Source organism: Epargyreus clarus, unplaced genomic scaffold (assembly GCF_041222505.1).
Source record: "Epargyreus clarus isolate Ecla_fem2 unplaced genomic scaffold, WU_Ecla_fem_2.2 ptg000014l, whole genome shotgun sequence".
Classification (NCBI taxonomy): Eukaryota; Metazoa; Arthropoda; class Insecta; order Lepidoptera; family Hesperiidae; genus Epargyreus; species Epargyreus clarus.
Genome location: NW_027332222.1, coordinates 9,089,936 through 9,104,817, shown reverse-complemented (window position 1 = coordinate 9,104,817; position 14,882 = coordinate 9,089,936). Strand labels below are relative to the sequence as shown.

The window sequence follows — 14,882 nt, the reverse complement described above, 5'->3', positions numbered from 1 at the left end:
CCATCATTTTCCAGTTTCAAATAAAACAGTGATTTAATAACCAAGTTGGAATTAGAAATAACTTGTAGTTTTTGTAGTAGATATACATACGTGACGGTAAAACCAAATCCCGCCGAAGCCTTGTACACCTTTCCCATTTTCGTAATCATCAGTTATAATTTCCCAGCACAGGTGACCTACTTTTGTCGCCGGAAGCGGGCGTTAGCTTCAAAACCGCTTTTTGAGGGTTGCGTTAACGGCAGCAATAAAATTTGATTAGATTGTTCTGTTGTTTTTATTCATACGGCATGCTCAGGTAACATTCCGTGTGTTTTGAACGATAGCTGTAATATGAACGGTATTCGTATTACAGAGAAAACACACACGATATATCGCAGACCACGTGTATGTAGCGATGTCGTGTAGTGGATATGTACGACGCGCATCGTTAAATTATAAAACGTCGTGTATATTGGTGTTACAATCTTATTTTTTCTTAAAGTGATCGTTCATCATGAAGTAAAATGAGTCCGTATTTTCATAAATGCCGGAAATCACTTTGTAAAAAAATGCAACACCAATTTTGACGATGTCGTAATTTTTTACGAAGCACGTCCTAGTTTTCCAAAAGTTGACAGTTTAATTTTATATATACGATGTCGCGTTTTGTCACGACTTACGGTCGTGTCAAGATGCCGTAACATGCGCATGTTTTATATGCGTTTATATCACTAAACTTTTTCAGTCTTGATTAGTCAGTTTTAATATTAAGGAAGTTAAAGCAAAATAGAGAAGCGCATTACCCGACCTTCGGCCTTTAATTAAATTACATGGACTGCAATGGGCACTTAACGTTACGGACTACATGCTCGCTTGCTAACGTACTTATCAATAGTGGAACTGTAATTGGAAAACAAATAGACACGTTAATTTAAGAAGAATTATTACACGTTAATTTAGTAATTCCCTTTTTTTAATGTATGTCAAATTATGACAATTGTATTTGACTTTATATTTATTATATAACTGTATTTGATTAGTATTAATTCGTATTGACATTTTATATTGTATTAAGTATTTTCGTGTAGAATGATTGATATTTAATTGTAATTATGATAATGAATGAATGATATTAATTGTATTAATGTTTTAATTTGAATTTGCACGCCTTACAGGCAAAAAATAAGAGGAAATTGTACCTATTGACTTATTTAATACCAAATTGTACCTTATTTTTTTGCAAATAAAGATGATTATTATTATTATTATTATTATTAAGAAGCAAAAATACCGTACAATATTAATAATATCATTAATGTTACTTTATCTTTTCATTATGCATTACTACACCATTGGAGGAATGGTAGAATAGCCATAGAGTTTTATAAATTAGTTAAGTTCATACATATATATCGTAGCACAGATGTTCTTCGATAGGTGGCACGTGTAAATAAGAAAATTATAAATTGAATTGCAACAAATAATCTACTAATATGGTAACAGTTGACATATACTTTTGGACCTTATAGGTGGGCTTGATATAGAGTTTTATTTTTTGGTCAACTTCTGCCCGAATCCACTGGCACTTATAAAAGAATAACTTTCAGGGCAGTATAGAAAATATGGGCACGTTCAACGACCTCGTGTCATCAGGGAAGGATTTCGCCATGTTGCTGGCAACTTTACAAGAAGGAAAAGACAAGGATTCTGAGAGCGTCGGATCAGGAGTAAGTTGAATTTTATAGTTCGTGGAGAGTACCACTATATACTAGCATGTATATTTTATTACCCGGCTGTGGAGAGAAGTGTTTTTCGAGCATATATATAGCTCAAAAACGTACAGTATAGGTTTTATTTTTATAAAAAATCTCTAATTAAATTTTAGCTTACATGTAAAGTAAATACTCTTTAGATATACATATTTCAAAAGTTACATTGAACGTGAGTAACTAAAAGTATTAATCTAATTACCATATAACAGAAATGTGTCATGTCTTAGTTCAAGGTGTGTGGTAAGGCACATAAACTTTCATGAGTCGTTCTTACTTAATCCTCGGGGCAACGCAGCTATAATTAACGTTAAGTAGGGTCTTGTCCTAATAACTTTGAGGCACCAGTGTATCGTATTCGAGGTACACGATAGGCGAAGCAACAAACTTTACTTAGAATGAGAAACAATCTACGTGTATGATATTTAATTCCTAATACGTGAATGACTAAAAAGTCTTTCACAATTATGAAACAATTTTATTACAAGTCCGTCCTCGGGAGTAGCAACATATCTGACATCGACTTCAGAAAGAAATCCGCCTATATGAAGTTGGTTACTAATGTCCATGGGCAGCAGTTACCACATAGCATCTGATGGATTGCATGCTCGTTTGCTACTTCCAAAATAATATTATAAAAAAATCGCAACAGGCATCAGACGACAAGGAAAAAGTTGGAGTGCTAAGGAGTATCTCTGCAAACGAAGCCGAGGAGCTGCCGCAGTTCGAAGCGCAGCAGCAGGCGGCGGAGGAGCGGCAGTCGGGCAACCTGCGCTGGGAGGTGATCGCGGCGTACTTCAACGCCGGCGGGAACGTATGCTTCCTGCTCTTCACCGCCTTCATGATCCTGCTGACTGCGGCGTGCGCGGCGGGAGCTGATTATTGGATTAGTTTCTGGTATGTACGCATTTTGCCTTATCGTCACCAACCCATTATTGTCCCACTGTTGGGCAGGGGTCTCCTCTCAGAATAAGAAGGATTAGGCCATAGTCACGCGCGCTGGCCAAGTGGCTTTGCCTTATACATGATGTTTACTTAACTAAGTGTCGTCGAAAGGTTTAAAACTTTTGCCGCTCTTAAAAATGTCACCCGGAAGCGTCAGTTAAATTTTGCCGTCCCCAATACAAGTCATCCAGGGAGTTTAAGGAGATCATTTTTCGAACAAATTGGATTGATTTTGACAGTTCAGTGTTATACGGCGTTCACGTGTGTCCGTTCATGCTATTAAATCTATCAGAACCGTACCTACACACAAGTATCACATAGAGTTAATTCTATAAGTTATAATCAATTAATCTTTGATTGTTTCAGGTCGAATCAAATGGCGATTTACGAAGAGGAGATGGGTGGTGTTGATTTAGGTTTGTGTTCACGTGCTCAGTGTTATATAATGGATGGAGTCGGTTTAATTCGTTGCCAAAGCCGCATTATTTCCGCAACAATGGACTATATGCCCGCAACCATTCACGAAATAAATTCTTTGTCTATTTTGGGTTGTTGTTTATCATGTTCCGTCGTCAAGTTGTTAAGATCTACTCTTGGGCATTTTTTCTTTTGTATAATATATTATAGAAGTAGCAAACTCTATGTAATGGTTAGTTAGTTGGTCTGTAATCAAACCCAGAAAAGATTAAAGTTTGACCTGAGTTTATCCACTGATGTTACGTTTGAAGACTACGTAGTAATGCCTTAGATATGTATGTTTCTCTTACAAACCTTTCAAACCGGAAAAAAGCGCTTAATAATATTGGTATTAGACAGAAACAGGTGTAGCGGTGGTGCTTCCAGATAAAATATTTCTAGTGTAATTTCCAAAAAGGCATTATCATCCCTTACTTACATTTATTGGAACGATTTTGGTGTTTTTACACGGCACATCGTTACTTTTTACATTGATTTACAAAAGGTACATCTACATTTTTCAATTCCAACGGACAGAGAAGTTGCATAATAGTTGGTAGGTTTGAACGAAAAAATAAAAATAGCACAGCTGATTGATACACGAAGCATGACAGTGTTTTTGGTTCAGTCATTTAAGTTACAAAATGTTTCTAAAATCGGAACTGTGAGCGCAAAAATATTACAGAATATGTATATTATCGCTTTCATAACGGTCCAACGTATGGATACAATACATGTAAATATTAATATTTTTATGTGTTGTTAATTGCATATAATTTAACAATTTTAAAAAAGATATTCTAAATCATGCATTTTTTTTTAAATTTCATTGTTGTATGTGTTTCTTGGTATAAAAATAAAAATAACCTGAGCCTTTTGTCTGGAAAATTATAGAATTTTGCTATTTCTAAGGGAATCGTCGAGACGATGTAAGGTTACAGTGTGCATTTTGGAAATAAAAAATAAATTAATCTAAGCATATTAAGGGTCGATTCAGAATAGTAAATCGACTTTACCTGTAAGTAGTATTTATGTTGAAAGCCTCCACAAGAAGTCTTCGATTATTGATAGATACCCAATCTGGTACAACAAGAGAAAAGTTAGTATAAAATACTTTCAACGAAATCCAGACACGGGAACCGTTATTATAGTTCATAATTAAACAGGCCCTGCGAACTCGTCGCGGGAGCGTGATTTATGCATAAACTCCTCAGTCAAGAATAATGAAAGGCGCATTAAATTTTGTTCAGCGGTGAGGCCTCGCTCACATTAGGTCGAACTGGTACATTCTCCCAGAATCGCCTAGTAGGAGGTGCGGTGTTGTTTCGAAACCACCTAATGTGGACAGGCGCTTCCCGACTACGGGTCTTATAAGCGTATTTGCAGCTACAGACTGAATAATGAACGAGCCTCTGTGGTTCACTGTTAATAGGAATAGAATTATGTTCTACTTATAAACTTTTAAAGATGTTACTTCTAATTTTATAACAATTTAAGGTTTATAAATGAAAAAAACCGAATTGATGTCGTATTTTGTGCGTTTAAATAAAATAACATAATTTGCATCGTAAAACTTTTAATAAACCAATTACATGGTAAATGATCACTATCCTATCAGGAACAATTGTAACAAACTCGAGAGTTTTCACCCCTACGGACTAAGATCGTCTTATATGTCAGCCAGCGTACACACCCATCCACCGAAATGCAAGAACTGCTTTACGCTTGAAATAGGCGTGGTAGCGGTACGTTCCCAGCCGAATTATACCACTACTTTGCTAATTTTTTTATTTAAATTTTTATTTAATTTTTCAGACCCAGGATTGGACGTACAAGTGGGACCATTCACCACGGGCCAGTACATTATCATCCACGGATGCATAATCATCACTTGCATCCTCCTCACCAACCTCAGAGTCATCCCGTTCGCCAGCATGTGTGTTAATGCATCCAGAAAGTTACATAACTTCATGTTTTCTACCATGATAAAATCGATCATGCGATTTTTCGACACGAGTTCTTCGGGTACGTGTATTTGTGTTCCTATAAATATTATACTAGTTTTTCGTTAACACATAATTGTTGTCCCAGTACTGGACACAGGTCTCCTCTCAGAGTGAGATGTGTTTAAGCAATAGTACAATAAAATATTAAAGGAAATTTTATTAACTTTATATACACAGTATGTATTACATTTGTTAAAAGATTTATTACTTTCCACGTTATTTCACGTCTGTGCCAAGAATTACACAGCAAAATTATTGCAGGCCGAATCCTGAATCGGTTCACAAAGGACATGGGTGCTTTGGACGAAATGTTGCCTAGAACATTGTTAGATGTGGGCCAGATTTACAGCACCCTATTGGCCATTCTGGTTCTAAACGCGATCGCTCTCTACTGGACTCTCATACCATCTGTGGTGCTTCTGGTCATATTCTTCTTCTTCGTCAAGATCTATCTACGTACTGCTCAAGGTGTTAAGCGATTGGAAGGAGTTAGTAAGTTTCTTGATGTTTTTCTTTTTTTCATAACGAAAGTTTAATACTTTAAGTGTAGGCTATTTAAGGATAGAAGTTAATGATATTGAATTGAGAATGATATTGGACTAGCTTGTTTGATGGAGATGGTTAAGCTTCATTTACATCTGCAAACATCAAATGTGCCAGACACGGGCTGTGGCAAACTAAATAATTTGTATAAAAATAATTTAGTCTGTATTTGTATTTATCGTAACATTCGTAACTTAGCCGCAAAGACAGGAATTGTGCAGTCATACTATTATACGAAGTTACTTGTTCTGAGACATGTAATTTAACACCTCAATAAGTAAAATAGAATACTGTCAATTGCACAATTTTAGTTCGATACAGACAAAAACAAGTTGTTATTTGAACAACCAAAAGGTTAAGTATAAAAGAGATGTTTTAATTTTTAGGCCTTCCTGCATAGTATTCAAAATTCGTTACACGAACACATTATTTTCGGAGGGGAATGTTCTTTTTACGGCTCGTTGTCGTTCGCAGCGCGAACGTTAATGTTCTTAAATTTTTAACCGAGTACTTCCTCCTAAAATTGTACGAAGTCGTTTCGCCAAGTGTAATTGCCTTCCCTTTCGACCCCTAATATTTGAATTTCAAATGTTTTTTCAAGGATACCTTCTAAAAATAACTGAAAGCAATCGGCTAAAATCCTATAGCCTGCATGTTTTAAGAGATATGAATAATATAGTCTAATAAAATCTTAGCCCTTATTTTTTGTAATTTGGAAGAAAAGCTCTGGATTGAGTCAAAAGTAACTCTATCTAAGTACGTATTTATAATATTGGGATTTATGCTATTTGTGCCGCTTTAATATTACTTGTGGGCCACTAATGTATTTTATTTTGCAGCAAAGAGTCCTGTTTTCGGTATGGTGTCATCGTCTCTCAATGGAATAGCTACAATCAGGTCCGCAGGCGCTCAAAATAGACTGATCGATGAGTTCGATAACCATCAGGTTAGTGGCCTCGTGTTTGTTTTGTTACTTAAAATCGAAGGTATAGTAGGACTCTTTGTCTACAGCAATCATATAGGTAAGTGATAGAGCGTGATAGGCAGTGATAGCTTAAACTGAACAATTGAGGAGCGAAGTTCGAAACTAAGGCACGCACCTCTAATTTTTCAGTTATATACGTAAAAAAATAATATCTTTTACGTAATCGGTGGAGGAATACTTCGTGATGAAATTAATTGTGCGCAATGGTATTAGAAACATATTTATGTATGTATGCTACATAAGGGATAGCAACGCATCTGTAATTGGCTTTAGGTAGCACTTATGCCGTAATTGGAAGGTAACGGCTACACGTATAACGTATACATAAATCGGAGTGCCCACTTAATATTATATCCATATTGTGCCTCGATTAAATCGCGTGAATCAAATAATCGCTTCCCATAATTTGTTTCCTCGCCTAGCCTGAGGCCTAGGACTTGAACCTTGGACTTTAGAAATTAGGACTGAATTTGGTATTGTTGATCGAAGGAATTCTAAATTCACTATCACTGCTCATCTATACTAATATTATAAAGAGGAAAACTTTGTTTGTTTGTTTGGTTGTAATGAATAGGCTCAAAAACTACTGGACTGATTTTAAAAATTCTTTCACCATTCGAAAACTACATTATCCACGACAAACATAGGCTATATTTTATAGGAAATAAATTTGATAAATAGATGTTGAGGCGGTACCAAGTTTGCCGGGTCAGCTAGTCATTTATAATTTTGAAGTAATTTATTAATAGCTAACAATTAAAAATGGTTTTAGGATCTACATACTTCAGCATGGAATGCTTTTATTTGTGGAGGATCTACTCTCGGCTTCTACTTGGACACTATCTGTTTAATTTACCTCGCATCAGTCATTTTCGTCTTCCTGTATCTGGACTTCGGTAAGTTATTAAAATGGCAAGTATAGTCCGCGTAAAACTACTATTCCGCTCTGAATATAGAAATGAATCGCGTCGCCATTGTAAATTGTATGACTACACCTGCTCGCATCCACTTCAGAGCGGACTAGCAGTTTGGCGCGGACTATACTGTGTAATTTAAAGATCGTAACTAGTTTAGTATGCTATTGGGTGGGTCATCGGAAATGATTTATTTATGTATTTATTTATTGTTAATTAGAACGATACACGAATATACACGATGATAAATAATAACAATTAAACATTAAATTAATTTATGATACACGTAGTCATACGAAAACCAATAATATCTACCTCAGTAGGTATCTACGTATGAATGTTTAGTTAATTAATATTTCCATCCTTCAAATATGACGATAAGTCAGTTCTGGTCGACGTCATAATCTACTTTACAAAACCATTACCAGTTACTTTCGAACCTCTGTAAAAATATAAAAATATGCATGTAATCGCTCTTACATAACATTTATTCGATTTTCGCCATACGGCAAGCTGCGGCAACACCATTATGCGGCAGAACCAATTTCGAATGAACAGACTCTGTTTGGTGCATATTAAGCGGTGATTTTGGTCGGCGATGTGGTTTTCTTGCGCCGCTAGATGTTTTTCCGTTTTTATTATTAAATTGCACGGCTGCGTTCCTTAGGAAAATGTCTGTAATGAAATGTTTGGTTGAACTGCTTTTTGGCTTGAATTTTTTGTGAGTAATTTTACATGTACATTATACAATATAAAGAATATAAAAGATTAGTAATAGGGCTTAAGCTTAGTCATAATAACGTTTCGGGACGATAGACTCGTTTAATCTTCCATTTCGTCGAGATTGTCGATTGATATAAATAATCATATCATTTGGCCGCAACCCTCTTTAAAAATATGTAACAAATATATAAAAGCTGATATCGGTGGTAGGTGGTACGAGTTAATATCCATCACGCTTCAGCTTTTTACCACGCTTTTATTAGCTTGGGTTGTATCTTTGTATGTATGTAACGGAATCTTTGAACTCGATTTTTACCGACTTTGAACGGTCCGATTAATTTAAAATTTTGAACGATTATCAAGAACCGATGACATCACACGATTTTAATAATTTTATCCCCTTCTCCTCATCAGGATCGTCAGGAATCAGGACTAACGATGTTCCTTGTGCGTGGTTTATATTAGCGTGGTTTTTAGTTTTTAAACTATAATTATTTCAAACCACCTATAGAGCCTCGAAGACGTTGCTTAACTTTGCAGATCGGTTGTTATCTACACGAGCTGTAAATCTATGCGTGCTTATATCGTTTAATAACAATTATCCGTACGTAAGTCCATTTACAATTATCTCGTTCGCTGCAGGGGATGCAATCGCAGTGGGCAGCGTGGGGTTGGCGGTAACACAGAGCAACACGCTGACGGCCATGTTGCAGCACGGTGCCCGCATGTTGGTCGAATTCATTGCGCAGCTCACCAGTGTCGAGAGAATACTCGAGTATACCCGCATCGAACCCGAGTCCAATCTATTTGAAGGGAGTAAGTAGCTTTTCCGAGTGTCGTGTGGACTTAACGTAGATCATTCCTTTCCATGGATAAAGACCAGAAATAATGTTGACTTTGCTTAAAGGTGAAGGTAAACTAAAAAATGATAAAATAATTTGATGTTAACCCATAATAGTGCCACTGCCGGGTAATGGGTCTCAGCCATTATCTTATTTTTACAGAGCTACCGGGAATGTCGGTTTCCACGTTTCACGTTGTGTTTTCCTTCACCGTAAAAACAAGTTATAATAAATTTCTAATACAATATTTTTCTTATGCACATAATATTGAAATATCCGAGATTTTTGCCTCACTAGAACCCCGGAACCGAATTTCAATAACTGTTTTCATAAAACGAAAGTATAAATTCAAATAAACTCATAATATCAATGTCTTTTCCAGAAATCTCAGTATCGCCCACATGGCCATCGCAAGGACGAATAGTGTTCGACAATGTGAATATGAAATACGCAGTAGATGAAGAACCGGTGTTAAAAAATTTAAACATTAATATCGAGAGTGGCTGGAAGGTGGGCATTGTCGGGCGCACCGGAGCTGGAAAGTCATCGCTCATATCTGCCTTATTTAGATTTGCGTATACGGAAGGCACAATTTCGATAGATGGCATTGACATATCGTTGGTAGCCAGACAGGTAAACTATTTGCGCATCAAATATTTTGGAAGATATATTGCTTTTGATGCATTAGGGAAACAGATTTATTAAGTATTTAGAGCTTGGACATGCGCCGATGTAACCCATATTTTTACGTAGTGCTTACTTATCAATTACGCCAAAAGGGGCTAATTCAGTACACGTTTTTTATTTAACCACTTTATAAAATTACGCACACTAAACCTTTTTTTTTTCTTACAGGAATTGCGTTCGAAAATCTCAATAATACCTCAAGAGCCAATACTGTTTTCTGCTACAATAAGATATAACTTGGATCCTTTCGATGTGTACAGTGACAATGATCTTTGGAGAGCACTTGAGCAGGTGAGAAAATAAACATCAAGATTGCGATCCTTATGTATTTTATTGCAATCGTTCTAATGTAAATCTATTTGCAGGTTGACATGAAATCTGCAATCCCCTCTTTAGACTACAAAGTTACAGAAGGTGGCTCTAATTTTTCGGTTGGACAAAGACAGTTGATGTGTCTCGCTCGAGCCATATTAAGATCGAACAAAATACTGATAATGGATGAGGCGACTGCTAATGTGGATCCGCAGTAAGTATCGTACATTGTTAGCTTCATTATGTAATTCAGTTCCAAATTGAATTCTTGACATTTAATCTAACAATGCCATTTTTTCAGGACGGATAATTTTATTCAGCAAACAATCCGGCGGCAATTTGCATCTTGTACAGTTTTAACGATCGCTCATCGCCTCAACACGATTATGGATTCCGACCGGGTCATCGTTATGGGTAGCGGCCAAGTTTTGGAATTCGAGCACCCATTTATATTATTATCAGATCCCAATAGCAATTTCTCATCTCTAGTTCGAGAAACTGGCAAGAAGAGCAGCGATCAACTGTTGCAGGTCGCGAGGGACGCGTACTTTGAGAGCAATCTAAAAGAAAATGTTAGGTGAATAAAATAATAGTTCATAATATACTCAGTGTATGACAAAAACTTTATAGACATTAAATCAATTTCCCAAGTGAGCGTAACCTCAATGTATCTAAGTGATAAAAGCAAAGTGTGAAACAAACGTTGAAGACGTAATGTTACCACGTTCTTTACTTATCGTCAGCTCCTTGAAAATCAAATACTAGCGAATACTGCCTTAATAGATAATAATGTTTGAATTATATAACCTCAATATCTTTGGACATTTAAAAATTGTTTAGAATTATCTAAGCATGGTGCCTGTGTGTGTTAATTGTAATGAATAAATTTAATTTTTGATAATCCTAATTTCTTTCCTTGTCTAGTTCTACCTTCAACGTTATAAATCATCAGTTTACATCATGTTTACAATATGACATCTAAACGATCTACATTTCATAATTTCTTTTAATAGATCCAATCCCTTCTTTTATCTACAAAAAACAGAAAGAAATCGGAACTACAATACAATTATCTCAATTATTTATTATTAAAGATGTATACCCAAGTCCAAAAATATAAAAAGTAGTGCAAGTATACCGAAGCCCAAAATAAGAATTTTTCTCATTTATATTGAATAATTTGAAAGTTTAAACCAAAAATCTGTAACGGCAAACCTTACCTTGAATTTAAACTGGAATATCTATTTAAATTACAAACTGCATAGCAGTCTCCTTCTGGGATGTCGACATCGAAACAAGCGATAACCCAGGAACAGAGCAATTATAACCAATCCTAACAAAAATCCCTGGACATTCCGGTCTTTTAATATCACCCTCCAAGAATCATCATAACAGTCTGAACAGCAACTCATGGTATGACCACTAGTGCCAATGTAGATCCCGTCTTCCTTTGTTTGCAAAAATAATTTACATTTTCCATATTTTATTTAATTATTGTTATTTAATAAGTACTATGGGAATCATATTGGTAATGATTATTTTCGAATACTTAAAAGTTACATCGTGTCAGATATCGACGGAACTGACATATAATCATTGGCGTTTGTATTACAGATATAAAATAAATACAGATAAATAATATTGAAGCGACAGCCTATTTGATTTGGGACTTTCATTGTTTATAATAATAGTGTGAAATCGGACGAACATTGTTATATGTATATTCATCTGCTTCTTATTCAAGAAGGGTTATCCCGTGTACAAGATCTATGTAGAATCGACTTCAGCCAGTCAGAAAAATTTTTACATCTGCGATAGCGTGAGAACTCCAGGCGTTTTCATCGCGCAAAATAGCTGTTTTACTTTAAAACTCACTCTACAGTTTTATGCGTTTACATAGCCGCTGCGGTTACGGAGGCATCCGCAAACCCAGGTGAAATACGATTGTTGATCGGACAGAAAGAGACGGATACAAGTTACCCACTGTTACAGAGGGGAAAAAATAACCGCGCACACAGTCGCGGAAATAAATCGTGAAATTTGCAACTTTCTCTCCAACCAGGGACGCCATCATTAAATACATTCTTATTTCCATTCACTAATTCTTTCTATCATTATTAGCATGTAGGTGTAAGCTAAGTGTGAAAGTTGAAGGTGGTAGAACCCTTTGTGGTTCGACTCCGGCGGAACCACCCCCTATTTCTGCCTAATAACAGCAGTGTTAGAGCTGCTGTGTTCCGTTTTGAAGGGTGTGGTAAGGGAGACATACTTTTCCGAGGCATTCCAGCTTAGTCCTCAGGGGTAGCGGCGCATCTGTGGCCGACCTCAGGTAGGAATATCTAATCCCATCTGGGGTTGATTACAGATGTCCATGGGCGGCAGTAGTCACTTACCATTAGGTGGGCTGCATGCTCGTCTACTACTCCTATATTTAAAAAAAACAAAAAGCTATTATACAGATCGATCGTGTGGTATAGCCCCGATAAATAGTTATATATACTATAAACTACCTAGCCATACGCATGTCTACGTACGTAAGATTCAGTTCAACTCACCCTTTAATTGATTTTCCTTCATTCCTTTGTTATCTTCTTACTAATTGCGGCATATTTGGCATTTGTATAGAGACCATGATAGGTATAATATGATCATGACCAGCATTGCCGTGGCGTATACAACGTGAGGGTTCTTGAACATCGCACGGAAGGTCTCCAACATTGACTGGGAGTCACAACCTTCGCAACAGTCAGGCCCATCACAACAACAACCCATCTCAGCTCTTGTTTATTTACATTAATTTAACAGAAAATGAATTCCTTATTTTTAACGGAGTTATTATTACTTTAACGTTAATTGTAAATACTCCATATTAGATTTCTATATTAATCCATTTTGTCTCATATTTTTTAAGATGTTTACAAACAGTTATTTGATAATTTTGACATGATAACACGTGGTAATCGATGGAATATTGTGACATCTAAGAACAATAACCTAAGCTTAGGTGACATAGCGATGATTATGTCACATAACAATTTATTCATAGACTATTTACTGTTATAGATTTGAACGAGGATTCCCAAACTTTGCGTCTCTTAACTTATGTTTCATATTATGTTATTAATAACTTTGATCTTCTTCATATGAGTTATTCTCCAACGAAGGCTTTTAACAGACATATTATGTTAAAGGCCGCTTGATGTCTACGTATACGTAACGTTATTTCTTGTAAGCTGCGTTAAGCAAAACGTGTCTACATCCTACCTCTCCGCGTTACAATTACCACCGTCAGCCCAGTACGTTAAAATTCCTTCAATAGCAGAAATAACTTTATATTGAAAACCACTCGTTAAATAGGTTTTGACATTCGAACAGAGGAACGACAATATACAGATAATTGTATACGCTTAATTTTTTTTGTTTTTATATTTGTAATTTTTATGTTATTAATATTTTTCTTTTCATTTCATGAGCGAAGATCAATAGTAATTCTTCCTCTTGGGAATCCATTCTGTAAATGAATATCCAAACCGAAGTGTATAACTACTGGTTAACACGTCTATGAAACGCCTACGCTGTAGAAACGCCAGTGTGTAGCGCCCTTTATACATATGTGCGTGTGGTTTGTATCGATCATAACTGCTCAATAAACTTAAGCAAATCAGGAGCGGTCGGGAACGGGATTTATGTTTGGATAACAGTCGTTAACTCAACTCCAAGTTGATGTAGAGTTGGGGTAGTTTATGGGCTCATTTTACTACGAAATTCATTTTAGTATGACAATGGTGACCACTGAACTTTTTCTACGAATTATTTTTAAAGATATCACAAGCCAGAATATAATATGGTATGTAAAAGTAAGTAAACAACCTTTGGTGACTCAATTCTTTATTTCTCTTCTTATATACTAATTATACACAAACAATATAACCATATACACACCAACATAATGATTACTTATTTTTATAAAAATGTAAAATAATGAAGCAGAATAAATCACAAATACATGTACATTTGACGGTCAAACCAACCATCAAGTAATACTTTGGCTAAGGTTTATATGTAATTATTATTTATTATATACACAAGTTACTGAAGTAGAAGTAGTTATTGTTGGGGGTTTGATGTGGACTGTATTAAAAGCTTTGTTGATTTTGGAGGCAGATTCTTTTATTATTCACTAGGACACGTACAGGCTTCGTTATGGTGGCGAGCGGAAGAGAGTCGGTGTTGCCACATTACATCTACATTTACATTTTTGTTGGTGTTGCCAACATGCTGCGGCCTTACAAAGAAATGCTAACTTTAATCAGTTTAGTTTCATGTACAATGAGAGACCTAGCTTATGCTAAAGTGTATATAATGCAATAAAACGTTATAATAATTATCAAACTGACACATGGTTTAAACTTATCTTTTACTTATATTATGTACTTGTATCATATTGTTAATATTACAATGAAAATTTTGTAAAAAACAATTTCAAACATATGTCAAGTATACAATTAAAATGCACAAGCGCTATAAGCACTTTACAATTTTTACTTAATAATAAAACTTGTAAGTACAACCGTAATACATGCATTTGGAGCATCTTTTTAAGAACTTAAACAAATTTTAATTAACAAAACCTGTAGGCTATAAATAAAGTAGTTACAAAGTTTATTAATATTAATTGTTATCGATAGGCAATATACAAATCGATGAAAGAGAACGTTTAA

At 35.5% G+C, this 14,882-nt stretch overlaps 1 protein-coding gene and 1 long non-coding RNA gene across 2 annotated transcripts in view; one reads left to right on the top strand and one right to left on the bottom strand.

Annotated features, from left to right (window-relative positions):
* The window catches only part of LOC140747470 (ATP-binding cassette sub-family C member 4), a 33,762-nt gene extending 22,724 nt beyond the window's left edge, over positions 1–11,038 (top strand). Inside the window, exons 13-24 of the mRNA XM_073079935.1 lie at positions 1,587–1,706; positions 2,401–2,645; positions 3,060–3,109; positions 4,965–5,174; positions 5,417–5,647; positions 6,538–6,644; positions 7,456–7,579; positions 8,963–9,136; positions 9,545–9,795; positions 10,018–10,140; positions 10,215–10,375; positions 10,463–11,038. Of these exons, the coding sequence (XP_072936036.1) occupies positions 1,587–1,706; positions 2,401–2,645; positions 3,060–3,109; positions 4,965–5,174; positions 5,417–5,647; positions 6,538–6,644; positions 7,456–7,579; positions 8,963–9,136; positions 9,545–9,795; positions 10,018–10,140; positions 10,215–10,375; positions 10,463–10,742 (2,076 nt within the window). The 3' untranslated portion in view covers positions 10,743–11,038. The remainder of the gene's footprint in view (positions 1–1,586; positions 1,707–2,400; positions 2,646–3,059; positions 3,110–4,964; positions 5,175–5,416; positions 5,648–6,537; positions 6,645–7,455; positions 7,580–8,962; positions 9,137–9,544; positions 9,796–10,017; positions 10,141–10,214; positions 10,376–10,462) is intronic.
* On the bottom strand, positions 10,162–11,756 carry LOC140747471 (uncharacterized). The gene is made up of 2 exons (XR_012102874.1): positions 11,382–11,756; positions 10,162–10,721 (listed from the first exon to the last, which is right to left on the bottom strand). It is a non-coding gene; the product is annotated as an uncharacterized LOC140747471 (long non-coding RNA).
* Between the last annotated feature and the right edge of the window lie 3,126 nt (positions 11,757–14,882).